The following is a 22963-nucleotide window of genomic DNA, read 5'->3' on the forward strand; positions in this document are numbered from 1 at the left end:
TCCCTCCCCCAAGTCCCTCCTCCCTACCTTTTATCTTAGCCTGCTGGACAAACTTTCCTCATTCCTGAAGAAGGGCTTATGCCCGAAACGTCGATTCTCCTGTTCCCTGGATGCTGCCCGACCTGCTGCGCTTTTCCAGCAGCACATTTTCAGCTCTGATCTCCAGCATCTGCAGACCTCACTTTCTCCTTAGGAATAAGATTGGCTGGTTAATAAGACACAGGGAGTAGATGTAAAAGCAATTTCAGGTTTGCAAGCTGAAACGAGTAGTGTGCTACAGGGATGTATGCTCGGACATCAACTGGTTATAATTTATATAATGACTTGGATGACTGAACGGAGGGGGTTATCAATTGTTCTGATGATGCAAAGATAGGTAGGAAGATAAGTTGTGAAGAGGATACAAAATTATAAACTTTTATTGATAGATTTAGTGAGTAGGTAAAGATGTACTTTGGACCTGTGAAATTGCCCATTTTTGCAGGACTACCTTAAATAATGAGAGACTGCAGAGCTCTGAGATGCAGCAGGATCTGGGTAACCTTATGCATAAATTGCAAAAGGTTAGTATGCAGGTACGGCAAGTAATGAGGGAAGCTAATGGTATACCTTTTATCACCATGGGAATTGAATATAAAAGTGTGAAGGCCATGCTTCGGTTATACAGGATACTGCAGAAACCACATCTGGAGTATTGTACACAATATTGATTACCTTATTTAAGGAAAGATGTAAATTATTTGGAGGCAGTTCGGAGAAGGTTCACGAGACTTAAACAATGAATGGACAGATTTTCTTATGAGGAAAGGTTGGATAGCCTAGGTTTACATTCACTTGGCATTTAGATGAGGAAGAGATTACTTTATTGAAACATAAAATCTTGAAAGATCTTGATTGGGTAGATGTAGAGATATGGGATATATGAGAATCTAGACCCAGGCCATTGTTAAAATCAGGGTTTGTCCAGTTAAAACGGTAGTTAAGCAAAATCCTTTGAGTGTAATGAGCCTTTGGAACTCTTGTCCTGTAAAAGTGGTGAAAACTGAATCCGCTAATTCTTTTTAACACTGGTGGATAGGTGCTTAATAAGCAAAAGCTTGGAAGTTTATCAGCAGTGGGTGGCAATTGAGGTGGTAATCAGATCAGCAATGATGGGATAGGCTCAAGGGATTTCTGACTCATATGTCCATATGTCGAGCATTAGCTTGAGCATTTGGATTACCTTGCTCACTGATGTTTCTGCTTTGCTACCTTATAATAATGAATGTTATCTAGGTAATTTAAGTTCCTCATCCCTGGAATTGTTCTTGTCTGTCTTATTTGCACCTCTCTGATGCTTTCATATTCTTCAGAAAATGTGCCCTGCTAAGACTAATGCTCTAAGTTATTGTTTTATGTAAGTTTAGCATAATCTCAAGGTTTTTGTGCCTTATACCTCTATTGATTAAACTCAGGATACTATATACTATATTAACTTCTCTCCCAATCTGATTTGTCACCTTTAATGATCTTTGCACATGTGCACCCAAGCCCTTCTGTTCCTTCAAGTCCTTTCAAACTTTAAAAAACATTTTGTGTTGGCTTTCTGCATTCTATCAAAATGGATCACTTCACACTTCTCTGACTTGTCCATCCATTCTGTCACCCTTCAGGAAGCAGACTAAGAGTTGAAAAGTAGGACTACACTGGATAGAATTTTTCAGTTGGCAGAGGATGAACCTAATTGTGTCTTTTTTATTTTCAAATTTGTTCACAAGGCATTGTGACATAGAACATAAAACATTACAGCACAGTACAAGCCCTTTGGCCCTCTAAAGCCCATCTAACCTACACTCTTCCATTTTCATCTGTATATTTATCCAATGACCAATTAAATGCACTTAAAGTTGGCGAGTCTACGACTGTTGCAGGTAGGGCATTCCATGCCCTTTACTACTGAGTAAAGAACCTACATCTGACATCTGTCCTTTATCTATCACCCCTCAGTTTAAAGTCATGTCCCTTTGTGTTAGCCATAACTATCTGAGGAAAAAGGCTCTGACTATCAATCCTATCTAATCCTCTGATCACCTTGTATGTCTCTAATAAGTCATCTCTTAACCTTTGTCTCTCTAACGAAAACAGCCTTAAGGACCTCAGCCTTTCCTCAAGACCTTGTCTCCATACCAGGCAACGTCCTGGTAAATTTCCTCTGCACCCTTTCCAATACTTCCACGCCCTTCCTATAATGTGGCGACCGAACTGTAGGCAATACTCCAATTGTGGCTGCACCAGAGTTGTGTACTTCCTCTTGCTCGGAGTCAGTGACTTTGCTGTGGGTCTGGAATTATAAGTAGGTGAGATCAGGCAAGAACAGCAACTATTTGTTCCTAAAAGGCATTTGTGAACTAGTTGGGTTTGATTGAAGATAGTCATTCTTGCCATTAGGCAAGTTTTATATTTCTATTCCTATCTTCATGAATTCCAAATTCCATTAGCTGCCTGGTAGGTCTCAAACCCATGATATAGGAATATTAATATGGAGTTCTAAATTGCAAATCAAGTGATATTGCCTCTAGATCACCATAAAACGGCCTTTCATCTCCCTCCCCCACCCCCCAACACTTGTACTGTTGTAGATATTTGTCTCTTTCTGAAAGATTCAAAAGTATGATAAAGTTACAACCCTAGACTCTCACTGTTCTTTCTAATATATATATGTTGCGCTCAATGCACATTCTTATTGTAAAATGTGGTACAAATTCAATGGTGAATATCTGCATAGACATAATAAAAGTGGGAAGTTCTCTAGCCTGGCAATATATGTGGAGAGAGAAACAAGTGCAATGTTTTAGATTGATAAAGCATTCATCAGAACTATCCTTATGAAATAAAAATGTATGGTCGGAACCTTTTGGGATGAACTGAAGCTGGTGCATTCTAGTGACATCTGTAATCCGATTTGACTTCCAGTTTATAGTGACTGGTTTATGGTACAGAATAATCTAATATTCTCTGGGACTGCATATCACTACAATGACTGCGCTCTGCATTGTCATCTAATTTTAACTTCTGTTTATAAGTTGTATCTCCTGTGCAGTTCACATAAGATTTATAATAACCCATGTCTTTGCCCTGTTTGGAAGCCTAAAACTGCAGTACTACTTTCAGATGTGTTCGTGTTAGAAATGTAGTTGAATCAATCTTTCTGACTTGGCTAAGTATGGCCTTGGGTAAAAGCAAGAACTGCATACAAAACCTGTGCCTGTTTCTATTTTAACAGTAGTTTAAGACTTTTTGCATGAATACCAGTTAATAAAGGCCTTTTATAAGTATCAGTGGATGTTTTAAATCAATCAACTTTAAAAGTGATGATATTTTTATGAAAGAAAAACATTGAAGGGCATCAGATCATTAAACTGCTAGTTAATGTAGCTGCCAGAGTAACTCGATGACTAAATACAATGCTTACTATGGCAGTGACTAGGACGGTGCCAGAATAAAGTTAAAGATTTAAGCCAATTGGTATCCAGTCAGGTAGATGTTGGTGCACAACATTTGGCTTTGGATTCCCATCCCAACTTTTTGTTCATATTGGAAAATATGAAATTATTGGAAAATGAATGTGTGAACACTAAGTTAAGGTAGGACATTCATTGTCATAATACCATGTCTAGGTTCACATGAGAACACCTACCTCAACCATATCTGTCTTGATACAGAAGAGACAGAGAACCATACGGCCTTCTTTTACAATGTGGCTCTGTGCGTTGTTACTTAGCTAACCATTGGGCAGATATCTAGGCATCTTCATTGCTTCATGTTCCATGATTTTTTTTTGCCTGATTTTGATTGTGTTTCACAGGTGCCACCAGATTATCCAAAGTTGAAGAAGGAGATCACAAAGAGTCGGCGCCATCCCTTCAGCAAGCCCCCAGCTCGATCTCCATTGTCCGTTGTCAAACTGGAAGCATCCAGCGATGAAGGTAGGTGAATTGCTTCTGGTTCTTTCCCAAGGGATTTAGAGTTCAACACACACTTCTTAACATGCTGTTCCCAATTAAAAAGTGTTGCCCTGAAATCAACGCTTGGGTACTGTTTTATCTTAAAAATCCAGAGTAAATCGCCATGGACCATAGTGCAAAGCAATAGTAAAGCAAGTTCAGTAAAAGAAAATCAAGGTCATTTAGGGAGTGATTAAAAGATTGATAAAGGTTGAGGTATAGGAGGTGACTGTGTGAAGAGACTCGATAATATTTGATACATCTTCAGGGGATTTAAATTTTTTTCACAACCATTTAATTACAATACACATGCTGCTGTTTTTTTAGATAAATGCAACTGCTAATTTGGGCACAGCCATGTCCCAAAGCAATAAATGAATGAAACAATTAATCTTTTATTGATGAAGATGCTTGAGGAAAGTATACAGTGTTCTGACTGAGAGGTGATGGGAGGCAAGTGTGCAGTAAATCAGATTACCAGTGAAGCTGACTGGGAGAGCAGACTGGTTTAGAAGGGCAGTGGCAATGAACGATTAAAATCGTGTCAGCAGAGCACCCCTTGAGTGTGTTTCAACCTGTCAGAACCAAAGTGCAACATCTCAGGAAGACAAGACAGTGATTGGTGGGTATTTCTTCCGTGCTTTTCTTGATTGGCCAAGTGGCTTAAATCAGACAATATTACAATTGAAGTCTGCATTTGGAATTTTTAAACTACTTAAAACAATTAACTAATCAAATAGAATTGCGATAGCTAAACAGGTGATGTGTAGTAGCTGGTGGATGCCAGTACATTCCAAGACGACCACATCTGCAGCAAGTGTTATCTACTTGAGGAACTTCGACTTAAGAGTTGATGAACAGGAATCTGAGCTCTACATCCTCTGACCCATTAAAGAGGAGAACAGCTACCTGGTCGTGGTTTCAGGACACAACCACGCACTTAGATTAATTAAATCAAATTTGATCATGGCCAAGGATAAGATTTGTTTACAAATTAGGCAAATATTGCAATCCTGAGTGTAGCTTTGGGGGAGGTTAAGCCTTGCCCAAGAAACATGAAGTTCTTGCTCCTGATGTTGATGAGGATGCAAGGTGCAGGGATGATGAGCAAACTGACCAAAACACTGTGGATCAGAGAAAATAACAATGTAGAAGTAATAGAGGACAGCAGACTGAGGGAATAGATTCTGTCTCTGCAACAAAGAGAGTTGAAAGTGATATTTCCTGTCTGGTGCCAAGATTAAGAACATTTCTTCTAGGCTGGAGAGGAACTTGAAGGGGAAGGATCCATTGTTGTGGTTCAAGTAGTTATCAATGATCTCGGTAGCCCGAATTACAGTGGTGGTATTCTCAGAATTTCTACTTCAAATTGGTGTGGGCTAAATAAAATTTAAAAAAACTAAATATATGGCTCAGAGATTGATGTGAAGGAAATAGGTCCCAAGTCATGGTTGACTAGTACAAGGGAAGGAGAGCTGTCCTGTTGGGGTGGACTTCATTTGAAACATGCTGGAACCTGTGTCCTAATAATTCGGGACTGGGGTTGTAAGCACTTTAAATTGATTAATTGGTATTGGAGAGTTCAATTGAAGGTAGCTTTTAAAAACAATCAAAAAAGCATGAGAGTCTAATGAAGGGCAAAAAGGTTTGACAAGAATGGGGCAGGAAATATAAGCAAAAGTGTACAGTAGATGTTAGAACTACAATAATAAGTAGTAATGGTAAAATGTCAAAACTTAAGGCTGAAAACAAAAAAATGTTGGAAATCACAGCGGGTCAGGCAGCATCTGTGAAGAGAGAACAAGCTAACGTTTCGAGTCCAGTTGACTCAATGTGAGCTTGCTGTCTCTCCACAGATACTGCCTGACCCGCTGTGATTTCCAGCATTTTTTTGTTTGCAGTACAGATTCCAGCATCTCAGTAATTTGCTCCTAAAACTGAAGGCTATTTATCTGAATGCCTGCAGTGTTTATAACAAGATAGATGAGTCGACAGCGCAGGTAGAAATAAATTACTTGATAGCTGTTATAGAGACATGATTGCAGGACAATGAAGACTGCAAACTCAATATTAAAGAGTATTTAATGTTCTGGAAAAATAGACAAAAGGAAACAAAGCTGGTGTAGTATTGTCACTAAAAGAAATTTCAGTGTAGTGGTGAGTAATGAAATAGCTTGCAATGTGATATTCATTTGGGTGAAAGAAGCCATGACTGGAAGTTGTTTATCGATCCCCAAAGAGTTGCCTCACTGTAGGACAAAAGTATAAATTGGAAAATAATGGATGCATGTAATAAGGACACTATAATTGTCATTGGTGATGTAGTCTACATATTGACTGGCAAAGTCAGATGGGGAAGAGTAGCTGGAACGTAAATTTTTAGTGCATCTGGGATAGAACAGTAAGTGGCAAAACACTACTTTGGAGAGGCTATTCTAGATCTAGTAAAGTGTAATAAAATAGGATGAGTCAGAGATCTCATAGTTAAAGATCCTTTTGGGGATAGTACTCTGTGTGGTGAGACATCAGTTTGAGTGTGCAACTCAAGCCAGTGTCCTCAAAAAAAGACATTTACAAGAAATGAGGAATGCTCTGTCTTAGGTGTGAATGCTGGGAAAATTGACTCAGGAGAAGGTTAGTAGTTGATTAGTAGCAGACATTTAAGCAGATGTATCATACACTCAGCAAAAGTGTATCCTCTGAGAAGGATGAACAACCTGTGTTTAACACAGGTGCTTAAGGACAGTATCCAATCAAAGTCTAAGCCACAGTAGCAGTTGAAAAATAATGATAGGCTAAAGATTTGGGAAATATTAGGAACCAGCAGTGGATGACTGAAAAACTAATAAAAAAGAACAAAATTGATTGTGAAAGTAAATTGACAAGAAATGCAAAAACAAACAGCAAAAAATCCTATCAGAATATAGGGTACTAAAGTGAGTTTGGGACCCATGGAGGATGTGACTGGCAAAATGGCAGATAATTTAAAGTGCTAATGGGAAGGCAATTCTTAAAGCCATCTCAGGAGACTAAGTATATGACAAGTTAATGAGACTGACGAGCGACAAGTCATCAAGATCTGATGACCTGCATCCTAGGGTTTTAAAGCAACTGGTTGAAATGATAATGGCAATATTGGTCCAAATATTGCAGAATTTACTGGATTCCAGGAAAGTTCCATTAGATTGGTTAACTGCCAATGTGATGCCTGTATTCCATCAGGGAATTATAGGCCAGTTAGCTTGACATCTGTCAATAAGAAATTGCTTGAGTCCGTTATTAAGGAAGAAATAGCAGGACATTTGGAAAAGATTAATGCAGTCAAAGAGGGTTTGTGAAAAGGAAGTTATGTTTGACAAGTTTGCTTAGAGTTCTTTGAGGGTGTTAGCAGAACTGGTGAAAATGAGGTGATAGACACAGTGCTTCTGAATTTCTAGAAGGCATACAGAAAGGTGCCACATAAAAGATAGAAATGTAATGTATTAGCATGGATTGAGGATTGGTTAACACGTTGGGACAGAGGCAGGATTAATGGATCTTTATAAGTTTGGAAAGATCAAGTGCCACAATGATCAATCTTAGGTTATTTACTAGTTATACCAATGACTTGGAGGACAGGGCAGAGTGTGATGCATCCAAATTTGCTGATGATATAAAATTAGTGAGAAGGCTTATGTTGAGGATATAAGGAATCTGCAAGGGGATATAGATGGGTTATGTAAGTGCACAGAAATCTGGCAGACGGAATTTAATGTAGGAAAGCGTGACGACCTGCACTTTGGTCAGAACTTAAAAGATGGACTATTATTTAACTGGAGACAGACTCCAAACAAATGCAGCCCAGTAGGATTTGGGTGTTCTTGAATGAACCACTGTGTTAGCATGCATGTGCAATAAATAACTAAAAAGGCAAATGGCAACTTAGCCTTCATTGTTGGAGGGTTGGTGTTTAAAAATAGGGAAGTCTTGTTACGACTGCATAGACTGTTGATGAGGCCATACTTAGAGTACTATGTGCGGTCTTTGTCCCTCTAATAAGGGAAGGTACATTTGCTTTGGAGGCAGTTCAAAAGAGATTCACAGGTTGGTTCCTGGTTTGAGGGGTTAGACTTATCAAGAACGGTTGAAGAGGTTTGGTTTTATTCATTAGAGTTAAGAAAAATGAGGTGAGATCTTCTTGAAAAGTACACAATTCTACAAGGGCTTGAGAGATGGATGTTGATGATATACTAGTGGGCAATCTCAAACTAAGATATAATTACAAATAAGTGGGCATTCATTAAAACTGAGATGCAAATGAATTTCTTCTGAGGTAAGTGAAGGTCTGGAATTCTGTACTTCAGAGTTCTATAGAATCATAGAATCCCTTCAGTGTGGATGCAGGCCATTCAGCCCATCAAATGCACACTGACCCTCCAAAGAGTATCCCACCCAGACACATCTCCCTACCCTATCCCTGTAACCCTGCATTTCCTATGACTAATTCACCTAACCTACACACCGCTAGTCATTATGGATAATTTAACATGGCCAATCTGCGCATCATTGGACTGAGAGAGGAAACCCATGCAGACATAGGAAGAATGCACAAATTCCAAACAGATAGACAGTCCAAGGATGGAATGAAGTACGGGTCCCTGGTGTTGTGAGGCAGCAATGCTAACCACTGAATCATCGGGACGTTCTAAGGAGGGTAGATTACTGAAAATATTTAAAGATGAGGCAGATGGAAATATCAAGGAGTTGAGGACTATGAGGAGCTGGCACAAATGAATAGTTGAGGCCGAGAGCAGATCAGCCATAATATTATGGAATGGCAAGGCAGGCTTGAGAGGTTGAATCGCCTACTCCTATTTCATATACCTCATGTTAGAATGACTCCAATTGAGCCAAAATAGCTTAAAAAGAGAATTGAATGGGAGAGGTAAATCCACAAAAGCAAATGGTTTAAGAATTGAAATATTCAAAGCACCAAGTAGAAGAGATACATGGGGAAGCATTGAAATAGAATTGTTGTCAAGGATAGGAATTTTAAGTTTTATTAATTGAAGGACAAAGGATCAGTCAAAATGAGTGGGAACATGTCTTGCAAATGAGTGGGACTTCCCATTGCTGTAATCCAGGCAGCTAAGATTTGGCAAGCTAATATTAGTGGAAAATGGAAGATTGGTAAAGAAGCCATTGCAGTCAAAGAATAATAGAGATATGGTCAGTGGATTTGACATCAGCGGCAGCATAATGAGCCAGTGAGTAAATAATCTGTTGGCGTGGAATAAGTAAAAAGGAGAAGCTATAGCGATAGATCTGGTTCAGTGCATAGAAGGAAGAAAAAAATAAATGGTTTAGAAGCAACAAGAGGAAATAAAAAATCATGATTTCACTTGTATCAGTAAATAAAGTAAAATAAGAAAACATTTGATGGAGTGAGAATTAATTAAGGAATGAAGGTTGCAATTTGGTCCTTCATTTTATTTGCAATCTGTTGGAGAAGTGGCAGAGACTCCTCACACATTGGGTAATATTGAAGTTTGGGTAGACAAGTGTTAGAATTCTGCTTGGAAAATAAATGTTTCATGCATTAGAAAGCTGAGATTCTTGATTTTAAAGCAATAGGAGTGATGTAGGAATTCTGTTTCAAACCAATGACGGTAATGGTATGAAGTATTTTAATCAATGAAGGATGTCTAAAGCTGAAAGTGTCAAAGGCAAGAGATAGTAGTTGTTAAACTCATAAAAATTCAGACGAAATTATGGTAAAGATATGATCTCAGCTGCTTTACTACTGGGCAAGTCCAATCCCAGAATTAAATCTGGCTTGTAGATTTTTTAAAAAGGTGGCACTTGTTCAAGGAAGCATAGACACACAAAGCTGCCGACTTGGTTTTAACAATAAAGAAGTTGTTAACAACATGGAAAAATACAATAAAATAAAACAAAACAAGGGCTACGCACTCATTGAAAGATTTAAAAACTCAGAACAAAACAAAATCCCATCTATTCCCCAATTTGTAGATTTAAGTTTTTTGTTCTTGGTTCCTGTTCTGAGAGCTATAAAGATCTTTCTCTTGAACACATACACAGTTAAGATCTCAAACCTTCTCAGTTTTGAATGATCTGCAGTTCCTATCCAAACACACCAGATCTGGAAGTTTTCACAAACTGTAATCAATACACTGAGCTAACTTATTCTCTTAACTAAACAGTCTTTTCTATGAGACACTATACTTGCATCTGACTTCAGTCAGGTCTCTTTCAGTCTGAATCAAAAAGCCTTTTAACTGAATTATTTTTAAAAAATTTTCTCATCCTAGATCCTGCCATATTAATAGCTTTTTTTTCCTCTCCTTTTGTAACATAAACAATATGAACAAACTTCTGGCAACGCTCCTGTGGCCCTTGCAGTCACTTGTTCTCTTTGACATGAGTTTTAAAGTTGCAATTCCAGAAAGACTGAAGTAACTAATTGTCAAACCCCTTAATGAAAATAGACCAACACCCATCTGCCACTGGTTTTAAATACACTTTTTTTAAAAAAGAAGAACATGTAGGGCGGCACGGTGGTTAGCAGTGGTTAGCACTGCTGCTTCCCAGCACCAGGGTCCCAGGTTCAATTCCAGCCTCAGGTGACTGTCTGTGTGGAGTTTGCACATTCTCCCCGTGTCTGTGTGGGTTTCCTCCGGTGCTCCGGTTTCCTCCCAAATTCCAAAGATGTGCAGGTTAGGTGAATTGGCCATGCTAAATTGTCCATAGTTGTTAGATGTATTAGTCAGACGGGAGGGTGGGTTACTGTTCAGAGGGTCGGTGTGGACTTTTTGGGCCGAAGGGCCTGTTTCCACACCATAGGGAATCTAATCTACATGTATAAATCTCATGTTTTATCTCACTATCAACTGGAATGAATGCAATTATATGCCTTGCCTGACTTCATTCGACTTTAGGGAAAACAAAATTGAGCTATCTACCATCAGTTTTATGTTCCTGCCAAAGTTGGATTTCACCCCTTATGTCTTGATGTAGTTAAAACTTTCAGTGGTCCAGTGAAAGATAGGCTTTCAAGTGGACTGAAATATGGGCACTATGTAGAAACTGAAATTTGAATCTGAAGGAAACATTTAATCTGTAGCAAAAAAAAGGTGAATGACAAATTGCATCTATGCAACTGCACAATTCGAATTTCCGTACTGTATTGCCATTCACAAACTGCCAGTGTGTTAATGCTATTCCCAGTATTCTGTTCAAATCTCTGCCCAGTGTACTGGCTCCCTTATTATTTCTGGTGCTGCACTTTGTGCAGTTAGGAATAGTGTAGAAGTGAGTTATCATGAAAATTGATGTAAAGCATGTGCTAATTTCATCACAGATGAACTGTTTCAAATAATAAGCTATTTAGGTACTATGGAAAAAATTGAAAATCCCAGTGTTGTTCCTGGGAAACATGAATACTTGAACTAATGAGCCACAAAAGCATAAATTAAAATGAATGTGTCAGAACAGTATTGTTCCATTATAACATTAAAGTGTGCTTGATAGACTGTCTTTTATTTACAAAGTAATTAACATTTGAGATCCTTTATCCTTATAAACCCCAAAGTTGACATTGCAATACAGGAATTTGAAAGTATAAAGATCTGTAGGTGAGTGATTGACTAATGAGTACTTTATGCACACGTCAAATTCTCTGGAGTGCATCCTCAGGTATGATGTTATTACAAAGGAATTGGACACAACACTCAGGTGAATGGTAATGAGCTATATTTAGCTGAGTGCAATTAAACAAATTAATTTCCTAACTGCAAATATATCACTAATACCATTTTCTTTTTTAAAGAGCAATGTTTGTCAAAAATCAGGTTTATTGCCTCAATATTTGTCAGGTTATGGGCATCCCAGAAGATTTGTACAGCAGGTATAGGACCCTTGAACTACAGGTCATTATACTATATCACATATTGGGGACAATGTTTCTAAAGTGCAGATTTTTAACATGAGTTATCAGTAACACAATATCACCACCTACACATAAAGCGCTGTTTCTAAAGTGCGATTTTTCTATAATGTGGGGTTGCATAAGAATGCAACCGTCGCGTTATAGAAGAACTACCTGTAATTTCTTCTGACAGCAACTGAATCATGAAGTATATCAAGTCAATAAAACATTTCCCCAGATAATCGCAGCACGCTTACCAACTTTAGACATGATGCAGTTTGTAACTCAATGGCATGTGTGGTGGAAATGTCAGCTTTCTCGTTGTCTTCATTTGTAATTTACTGATGCAGTGGAGAGGTTTTTCAACACAGACCTTTTTTCCTTCTCAGTCAACAGATTGGTAACCTTTTGCTTTAAAGCTTCCCTATTGCCGTGTTAAAGTTGACCTTTAGAAGAGGAGCATAGCTATCGCAGTGTGTGTGTGTACATTGGGGCAGTACTGGCTGTTCATGTAGGAACTCCTCTTTCTTTTCTTTATCTTAATTTTGTCTTGCCTCATGTTTTCTTTTTCTTCCAATTTATGGTTAGAATAGTTTATATGTACCTTCCATTTGTTCTGTTGCCGAGCTTTCATTTTTCTTTTTAATTATTATTTAACTTGGTTATTTTTGAAGGATGTCAGCTTGCCACACTGCTGTCACCATGGTGGCCTTGTAATGTTTTTATGCAATGAAGATAGACATCAGCAATTTTCAAAAATCCTTTTGAAATAGATGGAGGGTCATTCATTAAAAACTCCAGCACTGAAGGAGCCATTTCTATCATACCCATGACAAATTTTGAAAAAAAGTTATTCAATTAATCCTACTCTTTCCTCCTACATTTAAATATTTCCTTTCAAATTATTGATAATTGTACACTTACACTATGGAAACATTTGATATTTACTTTTGCATTCTTCCAATGTTCTGCCTCAATCTTGATGAGAAACTTGCCCCCAAATCTCTGGCATTCAAAGCAGATAATTGTTCAACAGTTGCTGTGGTGGGACATTTTGCCGTATGCACTGTTAGGTCACCTCCTTCCAGCAACTACCTCTCAAACATAATCATTCTGCAAATTGCAAAAAATACAAACTGATCATAGCGCAATGAGGATAGTTGATCATTTTGGATCTGTTTGATAGATAGAATTAACATTGTCTCCAGCGATTAGGATTGAGAATGAAACTTAGATAATGAGGATAAAATAGAATCAAATCACTTATAAAAAGAGTAAGGGAAAAAAAGTTTAGATTGAGAGAAATAAAAGGATAAAAAGTAAAAATAAGAACAATGTATTTAAAATCAATGTTTTAGAATCTTTATTGCATTTTAATTAAACAGTTTAAGTTATCTCCTGGGTTGGAGACATTGATTGGCTTTGCGTTAATGATTGTCACATTGATTTATAAATTTGTTAATTGTGTGTTCTGAAGTTCTGTAGCAAATTTATTAGATAAATCCAGTAAGTTCTTCAAAAGAATGGGAAAGCTAAGGTAAGGTGACTTTTGTGCAAGGCAAAGGGCAGAGATTTGCAACTCGTGGAGCTGACTTTTATGGGCTGCTTTTGGGTAGGAAAGAGCTGGGTGGATCCATATGTTTGGGCAAGTGGTGTTGGCACTCTCCCTGCTGCCAGTCCACCCATCCCCATCTTAATTTTACAGATACACTCTTATTGCCTGCCCATTGTCCAGTCAAGGTCTTAAGTGATAAGGATTTTTTCCTATTGCTGCTTTAATTTACAATGTGATGGGAGGGGACATTGTCCAACCTGCAGCCTCGGGTCTGCTGGCCTGTTGTAAGGGGTGTGCTTTTTTCGGGTCATGATCCCAGTTGAAGAGCCCTACTCAAGGTTTTTCTTCCTCACATCTACTTTCACCACCTCATTCTCTTCCTCTATGGGTCCATCCCAAATCCCTCCTCATCCCTTCACTGTTGCCCTTCAGCCTGGCCTCAGTCAGTTTTTAGATGTACACCGTTTCCTTGGCCTACCAGCAGCACTGGCAGAGACCATCTCTCTTGTTGGCATTGAGTAGGCTCTTCAACCAGGACCATGACCTGAAAAAAAACACACACCCTACAATAGCCCAGCAGACCAGAGGCTGAATCAGGAAATATATTATATTTTTAAAAAAGTTAAAAACAAATTTTAACGTTCCCAGGTAATCACAGTGTAATTATTCACTTTAAACGTCATGCAGTTTGCACATACGCTGGCATATACGGAGGAAAGGTCAACTTTTCCTTTATCTTCATGTGTAATTTACCAATGCAAAGGTGAGAACTTTCAGTACAGGCTCTTTTTTCTTCTCACTCTGATGATGTATATGTCACTTGGTTCCACGATCAGTCAGTTAACACACCTGTAAATGACACTTTGTCCAACATGCAAGCAATTGTTTATTGTATGTTACACGGCTGGGTTGGCAGGCTCTGATTTGCTCAGAAGTATGAAAACTTCTTGGCAATCAAAAGAATCCAACAGCCTTACAGAGTTTACATAAGGTTTATATACATTAATTGTCATCAGACATGGAGCATGATCCCATAGTAACAACCAATCAATAAATTATAATCACTTCATGGGTAGTAACTTGAACCAATGGTATTGATTAAGTTGTAATGGCTTATGTTACTTTTACAAAGATTCACAGCTTGCAAAATGTGGTTTAGTATTTCCTCTGAGGACTTGCAGCTTGCAAATGTGGTCAGTGTTTTCTCTTCTCATCCGTCTACTTCTTCATAGCTTTAACTATAGGTAGTCACATAAGCATGGGGAAACATCAGTCTGTGGTTTCTTGTTTCTGTCTGGTCCTGCAATCTAATTTAGCAGTGCAGAAGCCATTTTGTGCAGCTTCTTTATCCATTTTATCCTACCTCCTATCTTCAACTGTACAGAAACCACTGATTTTCCAGTGCATGCTAATTAGAGTTGATGCATGAAAAATCAAAATGGCTGAATGGAGGCAGGCTTACCGTCAAGAATGGGATACCATCTTCAGAATGTAAATCCAACGATGATATTTTTCTACCTCCGAACGTGTTGGTCAATATGCTTATAATTAATGGCATGTAGCATGCAGCCACCATTAATTTGTGGGAAATTAGCCCAGTGCATTTGATTTATGCACTGCTAAGGATAAAAGGTTGTGCTTCCAGCTAATATTATTACTGGACAAGTCAGATCCCAGATAGGAACCTGGCTTGACAGATCATAGTTTGCTTTGTTTTGGTTTGAATGAAGTGGTCTCTTGCTGAAAGAAAACCCAAATTGACAGTGAATGATTTTAAAATATATATATTATCACAGTTTATAATAGCAAGATCCGAACCTTATTTCCTTGGTGTGATGTTTTAAGATCCATTACATGGCCAGTCTTTACTTTTAAACTATTTGTTTACTTCACATCAAATCAAAGTTTGAACAGGTGAAAAAGCAAAGTATAAGTGAGGCCATTCAGTCTTGGTGTGAATGTTTAAAAAGAAACTTAGTAACTTTGTAGTTTCTTAATTCTCTGCTCTACATCAAAATTGTCAGGTCGTGTTCCAGAGCCATGCAATCAGGCTTGTGTGAAGTAAAATGACTTGCATAACGAATTTGAGGAATGGGAAGAAAATTGAAAAGAGCAGCCCATCCTTTCTCTCCCTAATTTTGAGAAGTCTGTCCTTGGGTTCAGTACACCCCACTCTGCAATTGAGGAATCATTTTGCAAGTGATAGCCTTTGAAATGGTTAAAATTGAAACCCAAATAAATGACAAGTAACAAATAAGTAAATTTCACTGCTTAAAACAGAATAAATCTTAGCTTCAACCTTTTGTGTTGCACTTTCTTTATGTATTCTAACAGGAACAATAAAGGTCTTGCTGACATCTAAAAAGGTTTTAATGCAATGAACAGTAACAAAAAAAGTTTAATTTGAATTTAATGCATTCTGTTGTGACTGCTCTCCTCCTAATGCAATAACAGTTCAGTTCTGTTTGCTTCACTTACTTGTCAGATAATGGAGCTGTCCTTGCAGCTCCCTTGTGGTGTTTGTCAGTAATCTTGATGGATTTTTATACATGAACTAAAGAGATGATAGATGCCTTGAGGGAGCAATGGGTTCATTAAAGCAGGAGTGTCAACTGCATACTCCTGGCTGGAATCTGGTATACAGTGTCATTCTCTTTATTTGAGGTTTATTTGTTACAGTAAAAAAGAGTATTACTTGTGAAAAGCCACCTGTTTACTTCATTATTTTTTGAAGCACACAAGATTGGAGAAATGTCAATGAGTGTGTCACACATTTCGAGCTTTAATCCTCTCCCATACTGAGCTTTACCAACATACCCTTCCAATATTCTCAGACTTGTGATTCTTGGGATAGCAGGACTGACATGCAAAGAGAGATTGCATTGGTGAGGACAGTGTCCACTCACTGGAATTCAGAAGAATGATGGGGGCAGTCTCAAAAACCTATAAGCTTCTGACTAACTAGACATAGTACATGCAGGAAAGATGTCCAGGGAGTCGGAACCAGCGATTGCAGTCTAAGGATACGGCGAAATCCATTTAGGGTCTGAGATGAGAAATTTCTTCACCCAGAGAGTGGTGATCCTGTGGGCCTCTCTGCTATAGAAAGCAGCTAAGGCCAAAGTGTTGAATATTTTCAATAAGGAGCTAAGTGTAGTCCTTTGGGATCAAGGGATCAAAGGGCAGAGGGCAAAATTGTGACAGGATACTGTGTTGGATGATCAGCCATGATAATATTGAATGGTGAAGCTTGAAAGGCCAACTTGTGCACCTTTTTTTTAATGTTTCTATCTAATACCGAATATTCCAGTTACATGGTGGTGATCATACCTAGGTTTCAAATCATCTTGGCAAGCCACCCAAGCCATTCTTCTGCACCAGTTGTGTCAGAGCAAAACTACTTGTGTTTAAAACTTTCTTTCATGTCCTCATGATGACCTAAAATGTCTTAAAGTCGTAGAGCTGTACAGTATGGAAACAGACCGTTTGGTCCATATTGTCCATACTGACCAGCTATCCAAAATAAACCAGCTTTTAGCCCATATCCCTCTAAACCCTCTAAACTGATGTATTTGAACCACTCTGAGCAGATCAGTAGATGTGTCTGCCTACTGCCATCGTTACCTGATCAATCACAATTTTCTTTGTGGGAGCTATTGAGCACACACTCCCTGCCTCCCCTATATTAGAAAAGTTCAGTATAATGCCAAACATGTAGAATGTGACATGACCTAAAGCTCCTTCACAAGATGGTGTCACATAAGTGATAGTACTTGATAGCAAAGAGTATTTAGTCCACAGTGAGATGATTGACACCAAATATTTTGCATGAAGAATTGAGGTTTGATCTGAGTGACTTTGAGTAGTTTCATGTAGGAATGGTCACAAGATGCAGTTCTCCTTTCAATATCTTTTCAGTCAGTTGAACAGTCAGAGCAGCGAAGTCAATCTTCCCATACTTCAGAGAGGCATTATGATTGGCTGAAGTATGTGCCAGAAATATGCAGTAAACTCTATAATTGGAATGTTAGAGTTTGAAATTTTATAAAAAAAGAAAAAAAATTACCTTAAAGATATAAAATTTACTGGGGTAATAAATGACCGATTTGTTGTCTGAATATGAAACTTAATGTGACAACTGAAGAGTAGACTGTTTAATGTATTTATCTAAAGCTGGGTTGAGTTGAATGGTTCGATCAGGCAGTGCAAGCAGAAGATGAACTTTACTGAAAATGACTGCACATCTCAGATTTACTGTATGAATAAACTAGTCTTTCAAGTGGGAATACTATTAGGAATTAACTGTATGACAACCTGCTGCAGTAATCAGAGCAATCTGTGTACCATCATTACTCGTTACTGTGATACAGCATGTGGATCACAAGCTTCAATACATCATTAAAGTAATTTGTGAAAAAGAAAGGCCAAAAACAGATTGCAATTTCTGGCTGTATGATTTGCTGTAGACTTTAAAGTATTCTCATAACTACCTGATAGACAGGGCCACCTAAGCATTCCAGTGTTTTGTTGAACACATGAATATTTGTCTTTTTTATTTATAGCTAAGTGTTTATTTTCTGTTTGAGATATGAATGGTTTTTAACTTTAATTTAATTTGACAAACCAATTTATTTGCATTACTGTCCCTATTATTGCATCATGTTGCTAATTCTAAGCAGTCTGCTCAAATGATTTATTTTTTAATCTGTCCCCTGTCTTCTCTCCATTCCTCCCCAATGTAGCTAGCCTTTTCTCCAATCAAAAGAGGGAATTTGTCCTCTCAATTTTATGTGGCTCAGTTGCAGTGGTAAAACTGAAGGTATAGAAGCAGTGGATTCAGCTTGGAATGTGGGATGAGGGATTCGGAGGAAGAAAAACATTATCATTGTTGATAATTTGTGAAACATAGTACTTTCATCCCTGAAAAGTATGACGAATGATCACTTTATTTTTCTCGCTATGAATCCAGAAGTGATGGGCTAATTATACAACATGATTGACAAAGCACCTCTGTGCATTGCAACATTGGGCCAATCAGTTACAGAAATATACCTTATCTATTGAGTATCCAGCATATTGAGTATGACTGAACTAGTGTTTAAACAGTATATCCATCCAATCCTCTGAACAGTAATATTTATCGAATAGAGCGATAGCCGACAAACTGTCATGTTTGCGCTCATCAATGCATTAAAGTTTTTGTCTTGTCAGTTAGAATCCAGTATCACACTGCTGGTGTAAACAAATCCCAATTACTGTCCTTTTTATTTGTTGCCCTTTCCTTGTCAGTGTTTTCACTGGTTTCAATGGTGCTTGTCTGTTGTCTGCACGAAACTTCTTGAAAGAAGCATAAACTGTGTTGCAAAATAAATATCGAATAGTGTTCCTTCTATGCTACTAAATCTCAGTGATTGCAGAATGTGTTTTTCACATTCTTGTTTGAGTAACTCCTAAAGGGAGCAATAGATCATTTGAAATATAAGCAAAAAATGAGCGCCAGCAGGTCAGGCACAGTTAGTGGAGAGAGTTAACATTTTCGGGTCAATGAATTTGCATCAGGACCATGTGCCATCGGTCTTATTGAAATCACTTGAATCTCTAGTGGGCAGGAAGTTAGGGAGCTACGATTGCTCTATTAATTTGACATTAAAAATTTGTGTGGAAGAGTCTCCTACTGGATGTCTGGCTTGAAATTTAGAATAATGAAGTACACCCAAGAGATGGATTCACAATTTGATGATCACCATAAAGACTACACTGTTATTTTTTTTATTGGTCCCTTTTGTTGATTTAATTCCAGTTGAGGCGAAAGCTCCAGGGTCACCCACTCCAATTCTTTATCATTGGGCCCAACCTATGTCTAGTCCTCATTAAAATCAAAATAACAATGTAATTTCTAAATATCCTTTGCTGTAAGTGATTTGAGGAGTTAGTTTGAATCCTAAAGATAATGATACTATGGTCAGAATTTTCTCAGGTCCTTAATGATGTGGGCTGTGGTGAAACAATTTCAGGAAATCTGATGAGAAGAGTGAGACCTTTCTCGATTATTGAGAGCAACATGGCACAAATTCCAACAACATTCCAGGCACCAAGACAGGATCCTCTCGTGAGCAGTAAATGGTCTGTTAACAGAAATTATTGTTCATTATCACCTTCGTTGCTACCTAATTTTTCCTCACTGATATGCAGGTTCCTACTCTAGCGTGTTCCAGATAAAACTAGATACACAGAATTCTGAATGTGAATGTCGGTGCGAGCCTGATGACTCCCTCGTTCAGACTTCCACCTTGGGCACTCAGCAGCAACATTTCCAAGGCCAGTGACCTCATTCACTCCATGAATATGTTACATTTCCAAACCACTTACAGAATGTTCCTGCACTTCAGTGTTATATCTCGGGCTGCACTGGCAGCTGTCACTGTAATACTGTAGCAAGGATGTAGTGCATTTAGAATCAGGAACCCAGCTCATGGAATAGATCAGACTGCCTCTCAGGGCTGCTCACTTACTGACCTCCCACTATCCCTACCGTGCCTTTTTTATGTTTTGTTCTTTCAGCCAAAGCTATCAAACTCTCAGTATTCTGTCTTGCCTTGCCTTGCCTTTTAGAGCACGCACAAAGCCAGTTAAATTCTCATGTTTGTGTGCAGTGATCAGCGTAGAGGGTGGAAATGTTTGCTGGACATTATGCTGCCTCAGTTTTTCATCAGATACACCGCATGTGCTTCAGCCAGTTGGCTGTGTCTCAAAGTTGGAGGAGAGTAGTGCTCAGTCAAGGCAGGCCTCTGATATTGTGCAGGATTTTGGGCACCGTGTCAGGGTCCTCCTCTCTCGGGTTGAAGAGCCAAATATCAGGCACTTCAGTTATGGCTACTCCTGCCCGATGATGGGCTGTTTTCTTCTGGATTGAAAGAAAGGGAGATATTGAGTGAAATGAAAATGGCTGACATAGCTGTTAATGCTGGTGCAGTTGAGGAGAGGTGTTTCAAATGAGTAGGCAGCACAGAGTCCATGTAGGGTTAGTTGGATTGTAGGTTTGAAGCTGCCACTAATATGATAAGAGTCTAGATTAGAGTGGTGCTGGAAAAGCACAGTAGGTCAGGCAGCATCTGAGGAGCAGGAAAATAGACGTTTCGGGCAAAAGCCCTTCATCAGGAACGTCGATTTTGCTGCTCCTCAGATGTTGCCTGACCTGCTGTGCTTTTCCAGCACCACTCTAATGTAGACTCTGGTTTCCAGCATCTGCGGTCCTTGCTTTTACATAATATGATAAGACTCAGCCCAGTGTTTCTGTTGAGGCAACTCTTAGCTTCTTGACCAAATGCAAGTAGAGACAAATGTTGCAAGTTGCTGAGGAACTCCATTGGCAATCAAAGGAATTTAAGGTTAATTTGGAAATGCATTGTCAGTGTTGTACTCGGGCTCCTTGTGGTTTCGCTTTCAAAGGCAGTTATTGATTTAAGGATCATGAGTTTCAATTACCTACCTTCAAAGTCATTTTGAGCAGATCAGCAGGAACTGTCATTTACAGCTTCTCAAGGATACTAAATCTCTAACCTATCTCTATTAGGTGATAACCACCATGTGGGAGAGAGAGCTTCACATCAACAGCCTTTCTCTGAATTCAACTGGCAAATTGTTCAAAAATAGCCAGGAAAATAACCATTCCAAGACTGCAGTTGGCAGCTGTTTCATCGTTAAAATATTGGACATGATGTGTATTCACTTAAAAATCTTTCACCATAATATTTCTATCTATTTACATCTTGATTCATGATAATTTCCCCTGTTCAGTTCATTTGTAAGTGTACGAAGAAAGCTGTCAGTATATTTCATACTGAGTAACAGACAGTTATCAGTGAGTTTAAGGTTGTAAATTAGTTTCTAGGTCAGTGCATGCAAAGCAAAAGCAATTCAGTGCCAGAAGTTTTGGATTATAGCCTTATAATGTGACTGCCAAATGTCATTATAGAGAAAACTCAATAACTCACATGCAAATAGATGCTTGAATATTTGGAAGGATTTTTTCTGATCTAGTGAGCTCAGGCTGATCCTTATGCTGAGTCACATTCATGCACAGATCTTTCAAAAGAGTTTGGATCGTGACCAGGGTGAATACCATACTTGGTGTTAAAATATTTGTGATTTCTTGCTTTTCCTTTCTGTCTTGTCTGCAGCTGCAACCTTTCTCTTTCTTAAACGTCTCTCTCTTCCCCCATTACAGAGTGTCTTTCACCTCTCTTCTTTGCTTCCCCACTAACACTCTTCCCCCCCGCCCTCCTTCCATGCCTTTGTCTTTTGTCACTTCCTTTCCTTGTGTCTCTCATACTTTGCTGTCAACATCTTGCCCCAGCTGTGCTCTTGGACCAACCTTTCATACATTTTTGCTGTCAGCCTCTCCTTACGTTCCTTCTTTTTCCCATGGTCTATTGTCCCAAACACACACTATCTCATGTGTGTACTCTCTTTTTCACACTATCCTGTCCCAGGTGCTTCCAGTGTTCATTTGCTTATATTTTGCATTAGCTGACCCAGAAACTAAATAACAACCTTAAACTCACTGATAACTCGATGTTACTCTGCATAAAATATATTGACAGCTTTTTTCCTTACTCATACAAATTAGCTTGTTATCTCTCTCCGTGTACATGCTCAGTCTTTCACTTTATACACTCTGTATCTCTCTTTTGTCCTGCCAGTCTGACGTGTGCTCTGATCCTGTGTGTGTGTGCTTGCTCTTTCTCGCACATGCTTTCTCCAGCACCCCCTGGCCCCACTGTGCTCAATCACCCTCTTTAGCCTGCACTCCCCCTCTCTCAGATCTGACCGTCAATGAGGCACTTCTGAAATGTAATCATTGTTATAATTTAGGGAACACAACTAATTTGCATTCATCAAGGTCCCACAAACACTAATACAAATATAGTCTCCAAAAAAACTGTAAATATTCAAAATAAGAAATAAAAGCCGTAAAAGCTGCAAATACTGAGCAGGTCTAGCTGCATCTTTGGAGACAGAAACAAAGTTGACATTTCAGGTTTTTAAACCAAATCTGTTTATTGGTTGAGGACAAGCACTGTTTATAACATAATGGAGAACTACCTCACTGTTTTTCAAAATTGTGTCATTTGATCGTTTATATCTGCCTGAGAGAACAAACTCCGTTTAGTGTTTCATTCAAGGATGACAGCGATGTGGTGTAGCCCTCATGTAGTATGTCACTGAAGCATCAACCTAGATTTTGAGTTGGAGTCTCTTGGGCAGGCTTGAACTCTGAATCAGCTGAGTCTTGGGGGGATACCACAGATGATGATGTGGCAATGGGTTCAAATTCTGCCTTTTCTTCTTTAGTCTTGTTTCATACTCGTAGAAAAACTGCATTTGTGCTTTTTATTAATGGCCATCAAGCACATGATGTGAAATGAGCTTAATCTGACACCTGTGGCAAAAAGCTGACTATAATGCAGAATTAATTCTCAATGTTGTTAATGTCCT

The 22963-nt window shown here is 38.6% G+C and overlaps 1 protein-coding gene across 5 annotated transcripts in view; it reads left to right on the plus strand.

Moving 5' to 3' along the window:
* kdm4b (lysine (K)-specific demethylase 4B) overlaps window positions 1–22963 on the plus strand; it is a 479312-nt gene that overhangs the window by 342480 nt on the left and 113869 nt on the right. For all 5 annotated transcript variants that reach the window (XM_043720917.1, XM_043720921.1, XM_043720919.1 and 2 more), the window contains one exon: window positions 3845–3965. In XM_043720917.1, coding sequence (XP_043576852.1) covers window positions 3845–3965 — 121 coding nt within the window. The remainder of the gene's footprint in view (window positions 1–3844; window positions 3966–22963) is intronic.

This window comes from Chiloscyllium plagiosum, chromosome 31, assembly GCF_004010195.1.
Source record: "Chiloscyllium plagiosum isolate BGI_BamShark_2017 chromosome 31, ASM401019v2, whole genome shotgun sequence".
NCBI classification, from domain to species: domain Eukaryota; kingdom Metazoa; phylum Chordata; class Chondrichthyes; order Orectolobiformes; family Hemiscylliidae; genus Chiloscyllium; species Chiloscyllium plagiosum.